Source organism: Thermobia domestica, chromosome 11 (genome assembly GCF_964235325.1).
Source record: "Thermobia domestica chromosome 11, izTheDome1.hap1.1, whole genome shotgun sequence".
Lineage (NCBI taxonomy): Eukaryota > Metazoa > Arthropoda > Insecta > Zygentoma > Lepismatidae > Thermobia > Thermobia domestica.
Window position 1 is genome coordinate 65,178,500 of NC_137464.1, and position 23,677 is coordinate 65,202,176.

The 23,677-nt window shown below is 36.1% G+C and overlaps 1 protein-coding gene across 2 annotated transcripts in view; it reads right to left on the bottom strand.

Moving 5' to 3' along the window:
- Positions 1 to 23,677, bottom strand: part of tw (Protein O-mannosyl-transferase 2) — a 71,617-nt gene that overhangs the window by 18,191 nt on the left and 29,749 nt on the right. For both annotated transcript variants that reach the window (XM_081730506.1, XM_081730505.1), the window contains exons 10-14: positions 21,781 to 22,109; positions 16,197 to 16,348; positions 3,852 to 3,940; positions 2,032 to 2,180; positions 976 to 1,132 (exon numbers count right to left, since the gene is read on the bottom strand). In XM_081730506.1, coding sequence (XP_081586632.1) covers positions 976 to 1,132; positions 2,032 to 2,180; positions 3,852 to 3,940; positions 16,197 to 16,348; positions 21,781 to 22,109 — 876 coding nt within the window. The remainder of the gene's footprint in view (positions 1 to 975; positions 1,133 to 2,031; positions 2,181 to 3,851; positions 3,941 to 16,196; positions 16,349 to 21,780; positions 22,110 to 23,677) is intronic.

A 23,677-nucleotide genomic window follows, 5' to 3' on the forward strand; every position in this document is an offset into this window, starting at 1 on the left:
CATGAAATGTAATATGAGATAATTATTGCACTACAACTATGCCATTTTAGAGTCGACGTTAGAAATATAAGATTAAACTTCGTGAAGAATTCGAAACATGCCGTCACAAGTCTGAATTGCCGACAGCTGCAATCACACACACTACATTCTAAGAAATGACGAGAAAGAGTCAGTTGACTGTAGCTAAAAATGGAACTTCTTTTTTCCTTTTTTTTAAAAAAAAAAAGGTAGAAACGAAGGGTGTGATAGAATTTTTATTTTATTTTATTTTTTTAAAGTTAGATCATTCTTGTACCAAGAAGGTTCTATGCAAAGAGAATTTACACAGTTCCGCAAGTTTTGAACTAATAGTACTGTGTCAGTCGATTTATTGAATTTAACGTCCCTTTTCAGTAACAAGGCGATATGAGTCGTAAACCTAGTAGCTGGAATCCGAACTACCGTAATGTGATCAAATTTCAAAGCTCTGCTACCGGGAATCGAATCCGAAAGCGTGCGCGCACCAGCTATTTGACCATCCGAGAGTTAATAGTAGTTGGAGAAAGAGTGACTGTTTGCACGTTTATCAAATATCAAGTGGTTCGGGTGGCTTAGACTCGAAGTTCACTCAAATCAACAAGGCAGGCTTCTGCTGGATTGGAATTTTTTCAACAATTCTAGTAAACATCCTGCAGTCAGTTATTCACCTTTTTCAAGACTTGCGTTGAAGTGGTGACAACACAAAAGGTTTCTTTGAATGCGGTTGTGACGCACAATGGCAATCCCTAATGAACACATTCGCTATTAGAGACAATTTGCCAGCTTATATAAAGTAATTCAGTACCAACCCAATATTACTTTGTACAAATGAAAATGTGTTACATCTGAAGCAAATAGCACTACAGTTTGTGCGATAGTCTGTAGTACATATAAGATTATGTAAATAACTTTTCTTTTTGTGCGCTAACCTGCATTATATACAAGTTAATTACGTACCTTTTATTTCGGGTGGATCAAAATAGCCTCTCTGTTCCCTTACTGCATTACATATAAAGACAAGTACAAAAAGGCCAAGGAATGCCAAGTTTCCCCACCATATTATCGGATTTCCCAATAAATATATCCGGTAGCTGCTCCCAGAGAAAAACTGACCCTGAAACAATTCAGAAATATATGTTATTAAATTTAAACGAAAATATATAAATACGTTACACAAGTCTAAAGATACAGTGATAACCATATTTTATTCAAGTTTTTTTTTATTATTATTATTATATAAAAATAAATTAGATATTATCTGTTTAAAAATTTCCAAATATTATCTGTTTAAAAATTTGCAAGATTTTTTATAACACGTGTGTGCAGGTACGACCGTAGAGGCTAATACTGCTACTTTATGTAATGAAAATTTCTTCTTTACATAAATATGCATGTAAACATGCTCGTGGGGTACTATACTGTAGAAACCTCCTCTAAATACTCTAAAATTCATTAGGATGAACTTCATTAACAGCTTGGAACAACTTGCTTTGCTGAAACCCATCAGTGCTTATAATTAGGTTCAAAATATAGTGGTGATTCCTATTAGTAATAACATTCTTATCACCAATTCACGGTTGATAGCGGTGTACACCTGTTGCACAATAAGATTTTACAGATCAACAAATTTATAAATTCATTCAGTTGTGTCCATGGGCACTCTCAAACATAAATGACTCCTGCGCTATTTAGTCACGTTTGTACTTATACCCAGAGTTCAGCATGCAAAATATATTGTACACTACGACTCTAAGTGCTACTCCTGGTCTTATACCAGAGGGCCATGTAATTCATCACTCAACATTAGTATCATCACTGCCTGTTATTCAGGTAATAAGTACTATTTTATTTATTGAGCTTACTGTTTCCTTCATGTTTATATGCATAATAATAACTAAGAATTTTATCAAATACCATGCTTCCTTTTTGTATTTCTGTTTATAATGTCAATATACGTATATACATTATATTACGCTTTGCTTTCTGCAACTATTTAGGACGCACTGCACTTACTCTGTAATTCACGGGCCACTGCCACGGCCGTGATGTGACTTCCCCTTCCTTTGGTTTTAATCCTGCATTTCCTTGAAACATAACAGCATGAGATTCCAAAAATCTCTCAATGAAACTCGGAGCGTACACTTCGAAACTTACATTGGGCACTGTAGAAGAAATACATTAAATTTTGATGACTCTACACCATACGAATTCACTTGAGTTTTCCAGCAATTTATGAAATACATTGTATATGCGTTTGGTCATCAATATATCGCAAAAGAATTGACCGATTTCTGTGGAACTTTCATCAATATCTTTATTAGAATGTAATAAGTAAATGTCTGTCACATTATTATTAACTTAACAAAAAAAAAAAAAAAAAAAAAAACTGATATTATTATGCTTATATATTTATCCTGTGACATAATTAAATAACTCTATTATTCCGTTCATCTTTCACAATGTATGTTGAAAACACTTATAACAAGAACTCACATATCTAACAAGTCAATATTGATTTGATTTGAGTTGAGTTGAGTTTAGCGTCTCTTTTAGCAGCGAGGCTATATGAGACGTGAACCTACAGCTTAACGTGGGATCCAAACCACATGAGCGCACGACGGGAATCAAATCCGGGTCTCCAAACAAGTCAATATTAAATGCACAGAAATCACATATTCACAAGAAAACAAAATACATATAATCACTGCCTAGGAAGAAGTCGCGTAACTTATTTGTCCAAAACAGGAACACAGAAAGTTTGGGTGACTATTAAGTTAAACACTTCACGATAATTTTCGTTTAATTTTGTAGAATTTTTTAAAACACTTTTTTAGCATTAATTTACATGAAAACTTAGGCCTTCTAAAATTTGCCAAAATACTGCTCCTGCTGTCTATACGTCTTATCTTCTATACTAATACAATATTAAAAATACAATTCTTGCTAAGCTATATAGTTACAATAAACTATAAATTAGATAGTTTGAACTTATAAAACAAACTTAGTCCTACTTTTAAAAAAATTAGAAGCAACAAATTGAAAATTTTAGTTGAAATATTCATGGAAAGGAAAGTCTTATTCCACTGTTGAGCTATTGTTGCAAGTGAACAAACGGAACGTGGACGCTGTAGTCTACAGCCTATAAAGGTGAGTGGGGTCTGGACCTGTAAAAGAGCGGCAAGAAATCCAGCCTTACCTACGTAGTATTATTGATGAAGCCATGAAGTACACGCGAAAAATAATAGCAAGAAGCAGAACTGGTGAACAGATTTTTAGGAAAAAACAAAGCGTTTTTATGGGATTTTGATTAAACTAGCTACGATTCATCAAATTAAAGTCGCTTCGGTATAGAAGCCGATGACAATAACTACAGGCTTTCGAAATGTGATATGGAGCAGAAAAAACTGGAAAAGTAATGAAGTATTGGAAGTAGCACGCTAGGAAACAATTTTAGAGACAATTAAAAAGAAGTGGAAGTGGTAACAACATTTGAGAAGAAACTGTACTCTGGAGACGTACAAAACATTTAGTAGAAGGAAAAAGACTGTAACTGACTGGTGATACTGAAGAGGATTATTCCTTTTTCAACAAGAAGATGGAAGAGGGATCGATATACCTGGAAATTTCTCGATTTTCGAGGCGCTGAACTGGGAGAATACTTATATAATAACGATTATTATTTAATACCTCTAATATTGAAATCATAATATAAAAAATGCCGTGGAAAGGATAAAAAATTTGGATTTTAGTATCTTTTATTGTAATATCAATTTGTTTTCATTTTTAACTTAGCACATACAAAACACTAAAAATACTTAGCATTTAATACTTACACCGTGGAAATATATTATCTTCAACATTCCATAATGCATTTTTATCACGCAGATTAGGGTTACAGGACACTTCCTGTTGCTCATAAGCCCTGAAAATAAATAACCAGTTATCATTGCAATGCCGTGGTTCGGAAGTAACATTGTAAATATTCATAATGGAAAGCTAAATTACAGATCGATTTCCTAAATAAAAAAAAAAAAAAATCAATTATATTTGGTCTAGGAATTAATTCGTGCGGTTTTACAAAAGATGGCGTAACTAGCTTATTGTCCCATAGTTTCGTTGATCCAAACATGCGTTGAAAACTACTGTCATTGAGCATCTTGTTTAGTATATGTCAGTTGCTTGAAGCGGAAACAACAACATTTTTTCTTCAACTGAAAATGGCGCATTTTGTGCCTGATAAAGTGTTTTTGCGGGGAGTTATTCTTCATTGCTTTAACATGAAGAAAAGTGCTACCGCAAGTAATCATATTTTAGTGGAAGTGTTTGGTGACCATGCTCTAGCTGAGCGAACGTGTCAGAAGTGGTTTGCACGGTTTAAAGGTGGTGATTTCAGCTTGGAAGACCAAAAGCAATTTGGACAGCCAAAAGAATTTGAAGATGAAGAATTGAGAGCATTGCTTGATCAGGATTCGTGTCAAACGCAGGACGAACTTGCAGAAGCATTTGGAGTTGAGCAAACAACAGTTTCCAAACGTCTCAAAGCCATAGGAATGATTCAAAAGATGTCTTATTGGGTTTCACATGAATTGAAAAGAAAGACGTTGAAAGAAGAAAAACCGTTTGCGAATTGCTGCTTCAAAGACAGAAAAGGAAGGGATTTTTGCATCGAATTGTAACTGGTGATGAGAAGTGGATTCATTACGAGAATCCTAAACGAAAAAAGGCCTGGGTGAAGCAAGGTGAACCAGGTCCTTCACAACCGAAACGAGATATTCATTGTGCAAAGGTTATGCTGTATATATGGTGGGATTTGAAACGTGTGGTGTACTATGAACTTCTGAAACTTGGTGAAACTATTAATGGACACCGCTATCGACAACAATTAATGCGTTTGAAGCAAGCTCTGGCCTGAAAACGACCAGAATGGAATAACAGGCATAATAAACTTATTTATCAAGATGATAACGCTCGACCACATGTCGCAAAACCGGTCAAAACCTATTTGGAAAATGTCGGATGGAAAGTGTTACTCCACCCGCGATATTCACCAGACACTACTCCGTCTGACTACTACTTGATCGATTGCATGAATAACGATTTGATTGGACAGCGGTTCACTTCTTCAGAAAATATCGAAAAATGGATCTTTGATTAGATTGCGTCAAAAGATGAGGAATTCTTTCGACACGGAATCCGTAAATTGCCTGAAAGATGGGAGAAAGTAGTGGCTAGCGATGGACAATATTTTTGTTAACGTATTCATTTACCTTGTTTTTGAAATAAAGCTTCAATTTTTATTAAAAACCGCACGAATTAATTCCTAGACCAAATATATAAGTTATGCAATCAGTGGCGCCGATTTCTGTATAACTTTGAGAGGCCCGGTCAAATACAAACAAAAATTTAAACAAATATATTCAAGATACTGGGGGGCCAAGCAAACTTTGGGAGTCACGGACCCTTTAGCCTCAGGATCGACGTTCATGTATCTAGCATGTACACTAAAAATAAAGGTAAAGACAGGAAGATTACTTTTACCTTGAAAAAGAAGTTATTTTTTGAATTTAGGAGACGCCAATTTGAAAGTGTCAATACAATATATATATATATATATATATATATATATATATATATATATATATATATATATATATATATTATTTAGCTCAGTTTAATTCTTCAAAATCCAATGCTTACTCTCAATACGTTCCAAGTCCTTACTAAAGTAGTAACCGCTTGTAAAAGATTTGCAACTTTTCTAGAATAAGATACTATTCTGTTCCTTATATATATTAGAATTTTTACTATAACAGTTTAATTATGACACAAACTGAAATGGAATGTTCGATTTCTTTATCACTGACTTTTTATTGTTTTCAAATAATGGAATACAAGATATTCAACATTCTGGTTAAGATGGATAACATCAATACCGTTCGGACGAAGGAATGATATTTATATAGAAAACTTTTGTAAACTGTTGAAGATTTACAGTACTATTCATTCAAAGTACAATTCTTTGTTATTTGCTTTCATAACACAAATTTTGATGTATTCTCTCATACTGAAATAAATCATCGACTATTTTAAATTGGTTGTTTATATTGAGAAAAAACGAAAAAAAAATCTGTTTAAAATACCTCTTGTACTAGCATATGCAGCGCCTCTATGGTATTACAAACTGATCGCATCTCATTATAATTATACGAAACATGATAACAAGAAAATGGCACACAAGTAGAACTACAATTCTCCTCCTACAACAACATTGTATTGAATTCTATGACACTAACATTCAAGCTGTCCCGTTAAATATGTTGGTTTAACGAGCGATACTATCCTCCTTTCTGTATCCCACAATTACAGGGGCAGATATGAGGCATCGCTCTTTCTGGCTATACTATTGACTTACTCAATTCAGCCACTAAAATACACAATGAAACTAACCTAAAGAAAAAAAGAAAGAAAAAAAAAAAACATACCAGACAGCACTTTAGAGTTACTTCATTACACATATCAATCGTTATGAGGAGAATCACAGAAACAAAAATTCGAAACGATCGACGTGCCCTTAAAAAAAATTTATCAATGTGGTATAACGAATCAGTTTCTTGTAAATACTTAAGGTTAGCAAGCTGATGCCTCGAGTGCATCTACAAATGAGGTAGCTATTCTGTTGTTTAATGTCATAAGCCACATTCATTCCATAATAAAGTGAAGATTTCCTAAATAATTTATGCTTAAGGGTTCAGAATTTATCCAATTTATGGATTCCTCATGTTCATAGAAATTTACAAGCTACTTCAAGTTAATAACGCTGTTGAAAGAAAGAAGACATAGAAACGGAAGTTATTTGATGTTACCATCATTGTTCTAGAAAACTCTGACAGATCTTCGCTTAATTAAATTACATCAGTGGAGAGACGATCAAAGAATGTTTGATATGTGTGACGCCGTACAAAATTTTAACCTAACATTTTTATATCCATACCTTCAACACATACATAAAATATTAAACAGAGTCACTCAAGGTTACTTCGATAATGATTCTTATGATGGTAGCGTTGAAGTCGCCATATTGGTTCTAGAGATTTCGACTTTCTGATCGTCTAAAAATTTAAGAAAATTTTGGGTTACCTGAGTTCTAGTAATTTAAGCACTGTTGGTTAGCTCCAGGACTCAACCGAATTTCACTCTCGTTTGGATTTGATCTTCGGTCAGATTCGGCCGCTAGTGACAGATCTCCTTGTTCCGTGATGCCATTTCAACTATGGCCGGAACGAAAGTTATTTCGTGACGATTGTCCACGAGAGGTTATCACAATTTAGCACAGAGGATCATTCATCACCAAAACGTAGTATAGGTTGTTTCTAAATAAAATTTTTCCACAGGTTGGCCTAAAGAAGCGATTTAACTAGATAATTTCTAAATTCCGATCATTCTGCGTCGTCACGGTAGGTTTAAGTAGACGGGTTGCTTCCTTTCGTCTATGTGTGCACTTGACATGCTTACCCGCACATCAAGAGTAATATATCACGTCCTAATAATAACAAATGTAAACATCATTACCCGTTCACATTTAAAGACTTGTATTATTATTAATAAATATATATATGAATCCTAAAAATTTAACTTTCTAAATCGTACAAAAATTTATTTATTATTCTCACCTAATCTTGTCATGCAACTCAATTCCATCGTCATTTCGAAACAAAAGAGTAGCGTAATACTTGCAATAGTACAAAACTACAAATAAATGAAAAGCGAAAAGGAAACGCCAATTATGATGATAGTTTAGGGATAAGAGATGGCGCTGTAAACACTAAGTATTGGGGAGCTTTGCCCTAATTTTTTATTCAATTTTTACTATTTACAATTATTTACTTTAGACAATTTTATTACTTATTACAATCTTCACATACTGTTTTTCATTTTCAATATGTTCATGCGCCGCTTATCCTTCGTTATTACATTAATAGTGTGATAAACAATAATATTTCACACAGGCAAAATCGGTCATCTTGGCTCGTGCCATTTTAGTACATATTTATATTTCAAACAATTTATACTTAAAACGAATATAGTGACGTAGTCCACAGGGCTCTGCGGCCGGGACTTCCTTTATAAATCTCCTGTAAGGGAGGAAACTGAACTGAACTGATGATAGTTTAGCCTCAGTTCTAGCAAGAATCACATAACAAAGACTGCAGGAATATTACAGGATAGATTTAAGAGTAAGTACTATGAATCGCGAAGCCAAATTAACTATTGACCTGAAATAATTAAATTTTAAAAATAAATACATATAAGTGTACGTTTCGTGTAGCGGGATAACTCGTATTCATATGCACGAACATGGTGCCATGTTATGAAACTAGCATACCATGCATGCTGAAAAGACGGTCCGACTCTAAACGTCTAATTTAGGTTAGGTTTTCAGTATAATTCACGTACTGGTTATCTACCGGTTTTACTCTCCACTGACAACATGGTCTGCAGATATAGAATATACGGGCCAATGAAGATAACGTATATTGTAACTAAGACAATTGTAGGGCGAAATATCTATCACGTATCATTACTGAATTGATTTAAATGAAGGCCTACCAAGTCGTATTAATGTTTACCTAGCTTATTTGAGATTTTGAATCACAAAGTCAGCATCGGTCATATGTATCCCTATGTATATGGCACAGGTAAAAATACGAATATTATAACAATACAACCGTAACATTATTGAACATTAAATAGAAGGGTTATCAATGATAAGTTCATACGGAACTTAATAATAATAAACTGAATGAACCTAGCACAACCTAAAACACAAATTCATCCCATATTCAAATTAAACCTACAATGTATCGTTACCGATAGAATCGGTACGTTACAACCTCTCTGCTCTCCAATCATGTTTATGTACGGACAGTCAAAAAGTTCCCGGAATTCTGTTGTAGCTCTTTATTAGCACCACTATAAGCACACATTTCGGGTGGTGAAGTGCACCGAATGGCAGATCTGTTTTTGAAATGAAGCCTCACACCTCTCCCATCCAAGTCCGACTTCGCCTTCAAGTGGTGGTGCTGTTAACCCTTACCGGAGGCAGGGTATAAAACCTCTGTGGTAAAAATCCCTGTGGAAAGTAAGGGGACGGAAGAAGTCGGGCCTGGTCCTCCAGGTTGGGGGTTGGGCGTCAGGCCGACAACCTGGCCCCGAAAAAAAAACTACTGTTAGAAGACCGGAAGAATCGCCTCGGAATGGACGGATTAAGGGGAAGCCGGACCGGAAACGAAAAAAGGACAAAGAACTGGTACTTGGAACGTGGAATGTTAGAACACTACATAGACCAGGGGCCCTGCAAGAACTAACAAACGAAATTCAGAAATATAACATAGACATATGTGGCATACAAGAGATGAGATGGGACAACAAAGGCATTCACCAAACACAAAAGGAAACCATCTATTTCAGTGGAAACAACAAAAAGAAAGAATTTGGAACGGGATTCATAGTCAGGGGTCAAATACGTAGTAAAATAATTAGCTTCACGCCAGTCAGCGACAGGATATGTAAAATCAGAGTAAGAGCAAATCCATACAACATAACCATTATCACAGCCCACGCACCAACCGAAGAAAAGGATGATAGAGTTAAGGACGAGTTCTATAACCAGCTGGAAAAAGCATATGACGAATGTCCGAAGTATGATATGAAAGTAATAGTAGGTGACATGAATGCAAAAATCGGTAAAGAAAGCTGCTTCTACCCAGTGATAGGGAAATATAGCGCGCATGAAACAACAAACGGCAACGGCATAAGGTTAATTGACTTTGCAGCTTCCAAGAACATGACCATATCTAGCACATGGTTCCCACATAAAAGAATACACAAGGTAACATGGAGATCACCGGACGGGAAGACCGAAAATCAGATTGACCATGTTATAGTAGACAGCAGACACAGTTGCAATATACAAGACGTGAAAACAAGGAGGGGAGCTAACATCGACTCCGATCACTATTTGGTAGTAACCCGTATCTACACAAAAATAAGCACACAACGGAAGCCCAACATGCCCCAAGTCAAGAAATGGGACATAGAGAAATTAAGGGACGAACAAAGAGTCAACGAATATAGGAGCAAAGTCACTCAATATATGGAGGAAACACAATGGACAGGAAAACAAAACGTCAACTATACATGGACATCAATAAAAGACAACATAGTTAGAGCAGCAGAAGAAACAATCGGAGAAAGGAACAAACCTCAACGGAACGACTGGTTTGAAAAATTCTGGGAAAAAAACATAACCACGTATCACTTATTCATAGACTTCAGAACAGCATACGACAAGATAAATAGGAAGCAAATGTGGAATGCACTCCAGGAATTAGGGATACCCGGAAAGCTAGTTCAGTTATGTAAAATCAGTACAAAGGAATCGAAAGCCCAAGTAAAAATAGGAAGCTATATGTCAGACGCGTTCCCAGTGCAGAAAGGTGTCAGACAGGGAGATGGACTAGCCCCCATACTATTTAACCTGGTACTAGAAGCAGCAGTAAGACGATCAGGCATAAAAAGAACAGGGACCCTAACGACCAATAGCCATCAAATTCTAGGGTATGCAGACGATATTAACATCATTGGAAGAAGTCTGAAAGCAGTAAAAGAAGCGTTTATAGACCTGGAGAAAGAAGCGAAACAAGTAGGACTTGAAATAAATGAAGGAAAAACCAAACTTCTAGTCGTATCTAAGAACACAGGACATCTGAAAAGAATCGGGACGCACATAAATATAGAATCACACAACTTCGAAATAGTGAATGAATTTATCTACCTAGGAACAACAATCACATCAAATAATGACCAAAGTGAGGAAGTCAAAAGAAGAATCACCACTGCAAACAGAGCATATTTTGCACTGCTGCCCCTTCTAAAATCAAATCTCATCTCTAAAACTACAAAAACCAGGATATACAGAACATTAATCAGGCCCGTAGTAACATATGGATCAGAATGCTGGACTTTACGGAAAGAGGAAATGCAACTACTAGGGAACTTTGAAAGGAAGATTTTAAGGAAAATATATGGAGGTGTGAAGGTAGACCAAAATATATACCGAATAAGATATAATAATGAACTCTACAATAAGTACGACGACGTAGACATAGTAACGCACATCAAACTTAGCCGTTTGCAATGGGTGGGACATATTGTCAGAATGGGGGAAGAAAGAGTAGTGAAGAAAATCTTCTTCGCTAACATCGAAGGAAAGAGAACGAGGGGAAGACCAAGGAGGAGATGGTGGGACACGGTCCTAGAGGACATGAAGGAAATGGGAATACGGAACTGGAAGGCGAGTGCGGCAGACTGAAAGAAGTGGAGGCAGATTCTGACGGAGGCGAAGGCTCGTCAAAGAGCTGTAGTGCCATGAAGAAGAAGAAGATAAGTACACATTTACTTAATTAATCACCTTTAAAGTTGGCATCTTCGAAACACACTCGAACGCACTTGTTGCATCGCTCCTGTGATTGGTTAAAATCCCGACGAAAGGCCTCTTTTGGTATCTTCCGAAGTTCAGCCGTCGCGTAAGTTTTAATCCCTTCTACGTTGGTGAAACGGAGAAGACCCATTTTTATCTTTGGAAAGAGCCAAACATCCGATGGTGCTAAACTGTTTTCAAGGCAATCAAACTCCCTGAATCAGATTTTCCCAAATTTGCACATGAACTTGACGCTTACCCGTTGCTCGATCTGTAAAATTGCGCCGACGGATCACTACAGACTCCTTCGTTCAGCTACACTACTCGTATACTGCCTGTTACGATCTGTTCACACTTGTCAATTTCATAATTAGGCAACCTCATGACTAATGCACAAGATGCATTGTCATTGCACCACAAATGCCAAAACTACAACAGCATTCCGGGAACATTTTCACTGTTCCTCGTGTGTATATATATATAACCCACAAACGCCCCTTGTGCCACCAGTGACCCACTTTATTTTTCACTACGTTACACGGGCTATATCATTCATTTAGCCAAACCACCGTTGTTCCACTTCAGGCACACTACCCGTTCTCTTGTTGTACGAATTTCGTTCAGTTTTCTTCTCAGGTTTTCGATGTAACACGGTATTGTTCAAGGCAGTTGCTAACGAATAAAACTGGTCTTGGGCGTTTGTGGGATAAAGTCAATATTTAAATTATAACGTTGGACTATTGTATTTAGTGCACATATACCCAAACGAATCCCAAACGAATTTTGATTTCAAGAAATTGTGAATTACTGTATTTATAATTTCTTTTTTTCAGAAAGAAAAAAAAAATCACACGGGGAAGAAAACGGAAAGGCATTTCAGAAATAATTCTTAATCTTTATTTCTACTCTACTACAGATTATTTTTCTTTCCTTAAATTAATCTGGGAACGAAGAAAAAAATTCTTTGGTTACTTATTCTCTAACACGTGTAAAACTCTCTATTCCGCTTCTGAAAACAAATTCAAAGTCGAATGGACACTTAACAAGAATGCATTACTCAGCGATATTCTTCAAATAGCAAACTTTCAAGGTGAAGCGTCACCACATCAGAAACTGTGGTCGCCCAATGAAACTGACTGACGTGACAAAGGGTTGGAATCTTTATAATCAGAACCAGGACACGTCGTACTAAAGAATACATTGAAAATTCATTAACAAAAAGGTAATTTAGGTTTGTGCACTTATTCGAAGATTTAGAAATTTTCACAATGAATAGCACACGTTACGATTTATAGAAATTTAAATTTACGATCTTCAGTGCCAGAAAGACTGAATTTTGGTACAAAAGGATATAGAATTTGCACCAGTAAAAGGAAAAAAATTGAATTTAACGCCTTTCTCACCTGAACTGCTTTTCTCTTCCAAATTAACTCGAAGAAATTCTACAGAGACTAAAATTCATTTCGACATGGGACTGCGGAATATTAATTACAGCACTCTTCATACACGAGGGAACCGGAGATTGTTTCCGAAAACTATCGGGAATAGGATGGAAGCCCTGCTCTTACTTCCTCCGATGGATATGTTCCATGATCGACACTTGAAGAAACAAAAACTACTGAAGAAGTGAAGTGTTATGTGTGTGCATTCAGTGAAATTAACACAAAACTATAACAATGAAATTGAGTTCCTGGAAGTAAATGCATTAATTGAATTTTGAATTGATTTTGAGTTTAACGTCCCGTTAAGCAGCGAGGCTATATGGGACGTGGACCTACTGATTAACGTGGAATCCGAACCACATGAGCTCCCGCTGGGAATCGAACCCGGGTCTTCCGCGCCAAAGGCGCGTATGTTAACCGCTTGGCCACGGAGGAGAACTAGTATGGATTAAGGATATTGATTTAACATGGGCCATATACAGTATATATCTTTATGCACATATTAAACTTATGATTTATTATATTAATAATCCAAAGCTCCAATGAAAAACAAGGAAACGCCAAATCTTTTTAGAATAAGTTTAGAATGCAGGTAAAACCTTGGTTCTTTTACTAAAATACATATAAATTGCTTTCGAAAAGCAACATTCTGAAAATTTTTCTCAAAGTCATAATACAAGTTATTCAATTATAATCAAAGAAAGGAGCAATTTGAACAGTCTTTCCTGCGTTGTTCGAGCAGTTGATAAAGTTCACACTAGGTGGCATTGCTGGCGTTTCCTTATCGAGGGGAAGAGAGGTCTTCATGTTTGATTTGAAAATCCACCCTGAAGCTAAGAGAAGAAAAACGAAACTCGATAGTTGTTCAAGGGGAGGAAACTACCCTGCTGCTTTAGGCAGGGAAAAACGGAAAAGATACGGAAGAAAGAAAAAGGAACCCTTGGACTAAATACTGTTCATATTCATGTGTATATAATATATTTTGCAGACTCTGGTAAACAAACCTATTAAAAAAAAAAAAAAAAAATTATTTCGTTTTCATAGTACACTTATAATTCAAGCTTTGTAATCTAGATGACAAAGTGCATACTCATTATAATCAGGAGCGTATTAAATTAAAGGAGTAAAGGAAAAGCCTACCTCATTCTTCTAAGTTGACAATTTTGTATGGAATTTTTGACACGGCAAATTCGAAATAGATCACTTTCTTTAGGAACGGAGATGATTATTGGACTTGAAGACCTACTAATTATTTCTTAGTTCTGAACCCTCCTTGCATTCACATTTTAGTTTGCCAAACTGCTGGTTGTGTTGTCTACTGTGGAGATCATTCTCTACCTTGCATTATCCAGACTCAATCATCAGGATATGGTATATAATGGTTATGCCGTCTGCTTGGCCTCATGTATGTTCAGATTGGTATGCGGCTCGAAGAGAGTGCAGTACAGGAGCATCAGATGTAGGAGGAAGATTTGTCAGTGGTTTGACTCTAATAGCCAATAAGTCTTTGTGTGTTGCGTTAAATATAAACTTGAGGGTTGATGCATCACACAGAATAACTACAAAGCTGCATAACCTCGGGCTGCAGTGATAACTTGGACTGGAGATGACAATGAAGGCTTTGGTTGCTTCCTCATAAGCTTTCCGTGTCTTCCACGCAAAGTTTTCCTTTGCAACTGAAAACCGAAACGGTGCCATAGTCAGCAAGAGCATGAAAACCAAGTAATGCAATGGATTTTTCTTCTCATACTATTTCAGTATGTGATGAATAGGCAAGTATCCTTTGTTTCTGCCAGATCCATATGGAGTTCAGAGCTCTGCCAGTTTCATAGAATTTGGAGTATGAAAGAAAGATATTGACAACACATCAATATCAGTTGTGAACAAATGGACGGTCGTATTACTATTGCTGATCATATTGCGTACATTCAATATTAGTCGACCTTTTTGCTTCTTCCATTTTCTCGCACGACAGCTATGGATGTATTTTGATTTTTAGATAAAAGAAATTTTATATCAACATTTGTGACAACTGAATGTGACTAAAATTACCCAATACGCAATTTGCCAGAAGCATGAATAGTTTATTATTATTAGTATTGTTATTTCGAAGGAAGTGGTTCCAATTGTGCGGTGCGTTTATTTCTGGAGTTACTTGTCGGCGTATATGGTTCCTCATTGCTATCTAACTACACTCTTCAAACCGTTAGCATTACACATGTCCCAAACCAAATTGGCAGATAAGAGGCAGCAGTTCGTAACAAACTGTCCCGAAACTCTATCTCATAATATTGTCCGAATGTCAGTCCTTGCCGCTGGAGTGACCTTGTTATTGCTTATTGAGATTGGGAAGCTACTGTTAGCAACGATTTCACATTGATTTTTACAAGCAAGCAGAAATCGCACATTTTTCTCATAAACAAAATTAACTTGCTAAGGAAGAACGCAAAGATGCATTTCTATAGAAGATTCCTTACTGATAATCCCAGCTAGTCTCTATCTTAAATTTCAAATGACTAAAGACTAAAACATACATGCAAGCTTACATTTTACAATACAGTACACTAGTTACAGAGTTTTATAACATTTTTTTCAGTTATTATTTGTTTATGGAAGACACTGGATGCATATTAATTATTAGAAATACAAAATGCTCCTACTTTGCACTCTGAACTGAGATTCATCACAGCACACAGTTTCAGGACATCCCTAGGCCCTTTTACAATGGATATTCTAGTTCTACACTGCTCGCTAAAACCTGATTAGTGAGATTGTGTATCCATAAAAACACAATCTCCTATATAACACATTTGTAGAGGGTACAAAGTTAAATTAATCTCTCTACAACGCTTTCATATAGGAAAATGTGTTTTTATGGATAAACACAATCTCGAATCACGTTTTAATGCACTTGTGCATGAATAAAATGTGCACTGAAAGAGGATCGAGAGATGGTCTGAAACTGTTTGCTGTAATGAATCCAAGTTAGGGATTCATGGTAGGAGCATATTTTCCAGTAAATCTAATGAGTTTTGCACGTTCCTGTCGGATCCCAATGTTTTTTAACATTTGCTTATTTTACTTATTTGCCTTCTGTTTGCTTGAAATATATTGTCTGAAAGTTTATCAATGATTTTAAAGCAGCAGAAATAAGAATAATCTAACTTGTTTTATAATTAGCTTTCCTGCTATTAATTACAAAAATGTCCATGTGGAGATAAAAGAAAGATAAAAACATAACCATAAATTGAACTAACCATTTGGGCAATTGTTTCCCGCTTGAAGTTAGAATACAATGTTGTAAATAATGAATAAACTTCAGTTTGTGGGACACCGTAGTAACAATTTCATCTTCTCTTCCATTTACTATCTGGATCTTCCATACATCATTAGCATCTCCAGTACCATTCTATAAGGGGAGAAAAAATATATGAGATAATTTGAAACAAGTCACGAGGAGAAAGTACGTACATAACACTCCTATACAGATCAAGTAGGTACATAACACTCCAATACAGATCTGAGTTCATGTTGGAGGTACGAGAATACAAAACTGAGCATTCTGCAACCAAACAGACAGTTAACATGTTATGTGTTGGAATGTTAGAACTCTGTACCTAGTTTCATTAATTTTTACGAAGCAATCTCTGTAAATAATCGATCGTATTACGGGAAGACGGGCAAAATGCTTGAAATGAGTACACCTTGAATTGAGTTTTCATTGTTAATTAAAATGCGTACCGTAAGAGAGAGAGAGAGAGTTCACAATATATGCCAAAAACAGAGTATCTCACGGGCCCCTTAAGTTGGGAAGAGGATTTTAGATTTCTGGGTTGTCGGCATTTATAGTCATTTAGCCCGTCATGTATGAGAGATGACGTCCCTCGGCGAGCACACTATCCGGGGAAAAGGAAGAAAGGAAGCGGCCATCCCGGCACATGCCTGGTGTGAATGAGGAAAGCCTCATTCAGGATGTCTGGCCTGAAAAAGCTTTTACACTTTTTCGAACGAGTGGCCTCACCGGGAATCGAACCCGGGACCGCTCTCAAGTTGGGAAGATGACAGTCGCTATATAAATCCTTATTAAAAATAAGCGGATACATGTCCAAGCATTTTCGAATATTCCACTTTTAAAGGGGAGGGGAAATCTACATCTTTTATCGCCACATAGAAATCGATGTTGTCTGTTTCATCATCACAGGATAAAGGTTGAAACGTTTGAAATAAAGTTTTGAGCATAGCTTCTCAAATCAGGTTTTTATTACATTATTTTCATTAAAATGTGTAAGCCAATAGAGAGGAAGGGGTTTTAAATATGTGCAGAAATAGTGTATCTCACGACCCCCTCATGTTGACATAAGGACTTGGTATAATAAATATACTTCTTATTCGAAATAATCTTCATTAGCATCTAACACCTTTTGCCAACGTTCCTGCAGCTGCACAATGAAACTCGGCGGTTGTGGTGCAAAGAAATGCTTGAGTGCATTCCGCAGATCTCCCTCATTTGCGAAGGATCTCTCACGGAGGAGGTTGTCGAGGGAATGAAACAAGTGGTAATCTGTTGGTAAGATCCAGTGAATATGGTGTATGGTACAGTGTCTCGCAACCAAGTTATTGAAGGGTCTCCTGGGTCCTCTTTATCACATGTGGCTTGGCACTGACGTGCAGAAACAGCATACCCTTGCAATGCACCGATGCCGGCTCCTTCGCAATGCACGGTGCACTCTTTGGAATTGCTAATAATAGAGGTTAGCAGTGATGGTCTGACCAGGTGGAAGGAGCTCATAATGCACCACTTGCAGACAATTCCACCATACAGAGAGCATAACCTTTCGTGGGTGCAGAGATGGTCTTGAGATGTGAGGAACGGGGTCACGTGGCGACAACCAATGTCTAGTACGCTTGGGAGTGTCATAGAGGACCCACTTTCGTCACCAGTGAGCTAGCAATCAAAGACGTTCAAGTGCTAAGTGTGCAAGAACAAATAGACTGTCACTCGTTTCTTGTTGGCTGCCGACAATGTGTGGGTTACCCACTCGCTTAACTTGTATCAGTTCCCTATCTCATGCATGTGCAATTTGACTGTTTCAGCGGAAACATGGAACACTTCTACAAGTTCATCACACGTTAGACAACTGTCCTCCTCGATGGCTGGCTTTAGAGCCTCGTCATCCAAAACATGTGGTCGTTCACTGCGAGCTTCATTCGAAAGGCTCACATCTCCCGAACGAAATTTCTGGAACCAATACATGGCGGTGCGTTCGTTCATGGCATTCCCCCCAAATGCCTGGCATATGTCCTGATTTGAATGGCAGCTTACAGGCTCACTTTAAAGTTATACAACAAATACGCAAACAAGCTGCTTCGATACATCCATTTCTCTTTGACATTAGACGAGTTATGACTGATGTGTGTGTACAACGTGCCTGTTACTGAAGGTCGATGGTCAGACAAACTCCCGATCGCTTGGCAGGCACGGCGTTATTTCATTTCCTCTCTGTGAGCGCATGATTAATGGAATATCAAAAACGGTAAGTACTTTTTTGGTTATCTTGTAAAATAAGTTTTTGAACATAATTAGCACTTGAGTCCAGCTTGAATTACAGTTTCATTACAATTCAAATACGACTCCTAAGAGGGAAAGGGAATTTACACACAGGGAAAGGGAATATACATTTCACATAATATACATACAAGTACACTTCCCGTGCGAAGAACATTCATTTCAGCTAGTATTGAATATATTCAAAAAGTACTCATCGTCTTTCTCTATACTGTATTTACTAATTTATTGATAACCAATTACTGTTCAATGAGTCCGTAATACAGCAGAGACGATAACGGCTGGGTACTTTTTCAGTTTATTCATAAGACTGATATTTAAGTGACTTACATGGGTAGGTCAGGCATGACGTGATTACCATCAGTACTTCCTGCATTCTTTGTTTCTGGTGGAATTCAAAGACGGTTATGTCTTGTTTTGATTTATACATATTATAATGAAAGAAGGAATTTCACTGTTTTCACTTTCGAGCGACAATAGGACAGAAGAAAGTATGCTGATCATGAAAAAAGAAAATCGAATTAGAGGTTTCAACTGATTTACACGTTTTATGTTCCCTACATACTAAAAAAGTAATTTTTCGATGTTTGTCCGCCTGTTCGTCCGTCCGTACGTTCTGATGTAAATTTGTTCACTCCCCTACAGGCCGTACTGTTCAACGTATCTGCACTAAATTTTAAACTTACGGTTTTTCTTTATAACATTCTCAGATGAGTTTCCTGAATTTTCTTTCTAACCTCAAAATTAAGGATAGTTTACTGAATGGTGAAAACTGAAAACTGCGATCCTCTCGAAAACGGCTCTAACGATTTTGTTTAAACTTCATATATTAATATTTCACTAACAAACCAATAGTGTGGTATAAGTCAATTCTCTGGTCAAATTCAGAAGTGATAGTTTACTATTAGAAGTGAGTTATTTTAAAATGATTTTCTCAAGAACAGCTCAAGCGATTTTGTTCATATTTCATAACTAAATATTTCGTTAGTAACCTGCCTTATGAGATAATTCATGACCTGAAAATATTCAAAAGGGGTAGTTTACTCTTGAAGATGAGTTTTTTCTGGGTCATTTTCTTAAAAGGCTCACGCGATTTTGTTCATATTTCATTACTAACCTGACATGGCATAGATAATTTATTGTGAAAAAACACGCAAGAGGGACTTTATTCTTACGGTGGTTTTCTCCGGACGACTTTCTCAAAAACATCAAGCGATTTTGTTCATATTTTATAAATACGTATTTCATTAGTAACTTGACTATGTAAAAATTTGGTTTACAATATATCCATGGATCCGCACTTTGGGAGCCACTGTTGTATAACATTCCATTTCTTGTATAACGGTGTTTTCCTTCCACCAGAATATAAGATAATTCTGACTTTATTATCCTTTAAGCTGCGTCGATACTTCATGATATCACTTATTCTACATCAATCGGTCACAGAAAACAAAATCATACTCAAGATTTACGATCAAATCCAAAATGATGGAGATACGTAAAGAAGGAAAATGAAAAACATTAGATCAAAAGGAAAACTATTTCTGTGCAACCAAATTTTATCTCATATGTATAGCATCTGACTATTTTCAATTCAATTTAAACTATAAGCATTCCAGGAACTTGCAATGGTGCCATTCCAATCACGAAACTTCTGTCTATTTAATATATCTTATAATTTTGACCCCGTGAAAAACTTTGTTCATTGTTAGCCAAATTATTTCTTGCATATTTTGTGTTTACTGTAACACGTTCTGTTTGAACTGCAGCGTCCGTTTTGGTTCTTTTAATTCTTTTGATTCCCACTAGCCTGACATTCAGTATTTTTATTTGCGGTTTCAGATAATTCGAATTTTGATTTTCCAAATTAGAGGGATGGCCCTCCATATCCTCTATTCTCAACGTTAACTCCTGAACAGTGTTAACCTTTCTCAACTTGAATATCATGGCCTCCTCTGCCGGCAGGCAATCGAGAATCAGGTTTTCAAGTTCCTGGTCCGAAGGCAAACTCACTATTGCATGATAAGTGTCGATTATATGCCATACAAACTCTGATAGAGATGTAAATTTCGTCTTAACATATCTCAGCGAATAAAGAAGATGCTTCTGAGTTCTCTCCACTCGAACTGGAGATATGTATTGGACCTTGAAAAGCTTTACAAAGTCCCGGAATGTTTGGATTTGATTCTCTAGACTACGGTACCACATCTTATCAGAACACTCCAAACATCGGGATATTATGTACTTCTGGTCTTTCTCCCGAATTCTGCACATGTTCATTGTTTGTAGTAAATCATCCAGAAGTATTCTATCAGAACTAGTACTTTTCTGTCGGATTTAAGAAAATGATGTAAATTCCGCAAATACTCGCAGGATTGCGCATGCAATGTGGCATCAGACGAGTTACTACCATCTGAGCTATATTCTTGGGTTCTGCTCAAATTAATGTAGAGAATTTTACTACAGCAAATTATAAAATTGTAAGAAATGTAGTCACTTTGTTCCCGTAACTCTTGTTACTCCTCCTTACCACTTATTCAAACCTTCGTGGATAGCTGCTGGTCTGCCTTCAAAGAAATAGATTTTTTTTAAAAAAAACTGAACAGATTGTTTCTATTAAAGCAATGCCATATCTGTACCTTATTTTGGAAAATAACTAAATGCTTAATTACTATACTCGTATTTTAAAATAGCTATCGACTTTTACGATAAAAAGTCAGAAAAATGAGGATCACAAATACGGTATATCGCGACAACAGTCTGTCTTTTCTTGGAACAGCTCTACCTCACTTACGAAATTCATTTTCATTCTTTGATGGACTAAAATAATGCTTCCCGACGTATCCAGATTTACAACCCGGTACAAAACACGATGACACTGTTTACTACTTTTTTCTTTTTTTCTTGTAAAAGCGCAAAAAAATTCTCACTCTTGCACTGTTACACAAATAATAACTACCTTTTAAGGTAACTAACAACACACAAAATCACTTAATGAAATAATAATGAAACCACTTCGAAATATCTCACCAGTATTGCTTACGGCTCGCCCGGAAAACTGATCTGTAACCGACAATGCTTCGTAGTTTTACAAAGACTACTGTTTCCAATGGTGACGGAATAGCAGTGAGAACACTATTATTTTTTCTGTTATGGTTTTACATTGAGACACTAATTAACCCACCTCTGGGTGAAAAATAGTGTAATCAATAAAACTATCTTTTGTTTAACTTAACACTATTCCTACATAATTTACCCGTATACTTAATATTTACCTCACCATATCCTGTCACTTGATGGTGCTTCTTGGACAAGGGAGCGACGTCTTTATGCGAATGTAAATTTCTTCTTGTATTAACATGTTCCAGACGAACGAGATCACCATTCCTTACCAGCTCTATTGGACTGTCTTTGTCATCCCAGTCGGCAGGTTCAGCATTGTACTTTTTAATAAGCCATTTATTATTGTCATCCTTATGTGTGTAAGTTGTTATTTGTTGCTGACGAGCCCCAACACCTTCTGGGTACAGATGCCAATGGGAATGTAAGTAACCTCCGCCTGTTCTATGATTTTTCAGTGTTATCACAGCACCATAGGCAACTTCTGTATGTAAAAATAAAGAAAACAAAATTGAAGCCAATTTGAAGAAAAGCAAAACCTCACTGGAATGTCTCGAAAAGTCAAAATCAGATTCAAGTATTAAACTGAAATTATCGAATCAATACCCTATTATAGGAAAAATATGAAATTAAATCTTTTACGTCCCACGGTTATGCTTGCTAGGTTTAAGGAGACGACGATGATAAGAAAAGAATGAAATGGTGGAATGAAAAAAGTGGGAGGAAACGGGAGAACCCCGAGAAAACGCACACGGTGTTTGTCCACCACAAAGTAACTTGGTGCGAGCTGGGATCGAAGTAAGGACCCCACGCACCAGATGTGAACGCTTTACCACTGACCCACCGCGGCCCTATTATTATTATTACTATTATTATTATTATTATTATTATTAAATGAAGTATTCTGCTTCTTCGCATTTTATGATTCTAACACTCATAACATCAATCATTTTGATTCATTATCTCGTCCCCTTTACTTCACACTGCATAACTTTAGGGCCTTAAACTATTACTGTAATTTATTTTTGCTTTTCAAGGTTTGGAATGTCCTCTATATGTTTAACATCATTATATAGCTTGCAAAATAAATTGTAACAATCGTGTACACAACAAGAAAATACTAATACGATGACTTCTGCATTTCAAAACGTACACTTTAAATCTGAATCGTAAAAATCAGAACACTATAACTACAGTCAATAAAGTTAAAGCTCTTTCCGTATCTTTTAGATTATTCATATATCGATGCTCATAGATAAAAAATCGCAATATGTCAATACAATTTTAGATGGTATCATGAGACGCTAAAAAATAATCCCGCTTAACTTTATTTCTGAATAATCCTTGAACTTTCAAGCTTTCGGCTCTCTCCTATAGCCTTATTTATGGAATATTTCTTTTTTTTAAAGAAGTAATAAAAACATCTAGAGCAGTGTTTCCCGACCGGTGTGCCGCGAGGAGATCGAAACAAAATTATTAATTCTATAGCAATCAAATTGCAAGACATTGGAAAAAATGTATTACTATGAACCTCTACTATAAATCTACAATTTTAAGTTTCATACTGTGTTACTTTTCTGCACATTTTTAATGTTAAAAAAAGTATTTGTTATCATTGTTGTGAACATTATCGCTTCTTTATTGTTGCAGACTATTTCGTAACTTGAAATTTTAAAATATCATTCAATCCTTTTGCAAAGCAAACATGCACACAAATTACCTACATTTGTGTTTTGAAAGTAAAAGAGATTTGTTTGTTCGTTCCTTATTTAGTGATCTTCGTTCTTAGTGAAAGGTTCGATACAATTTTCGAAAAAGAAAGTGTATTTTTAAAAACCTGAGTCATTTTTATTTCATTGCAATTGTTTTCTATCTTTAAATTAGAATGAAAAATAAGCATAATGATTTACCACGGGGGAAAACCAGTGATTCAGCTTTCTTCTCTGTGAAAAGGATATCAGTAATCACAGAAAAAAAAATTACCACTGTATTTATATTTACAAATAATAATAATAATAATAATAATAATAATAATAATAATAATAATAATAA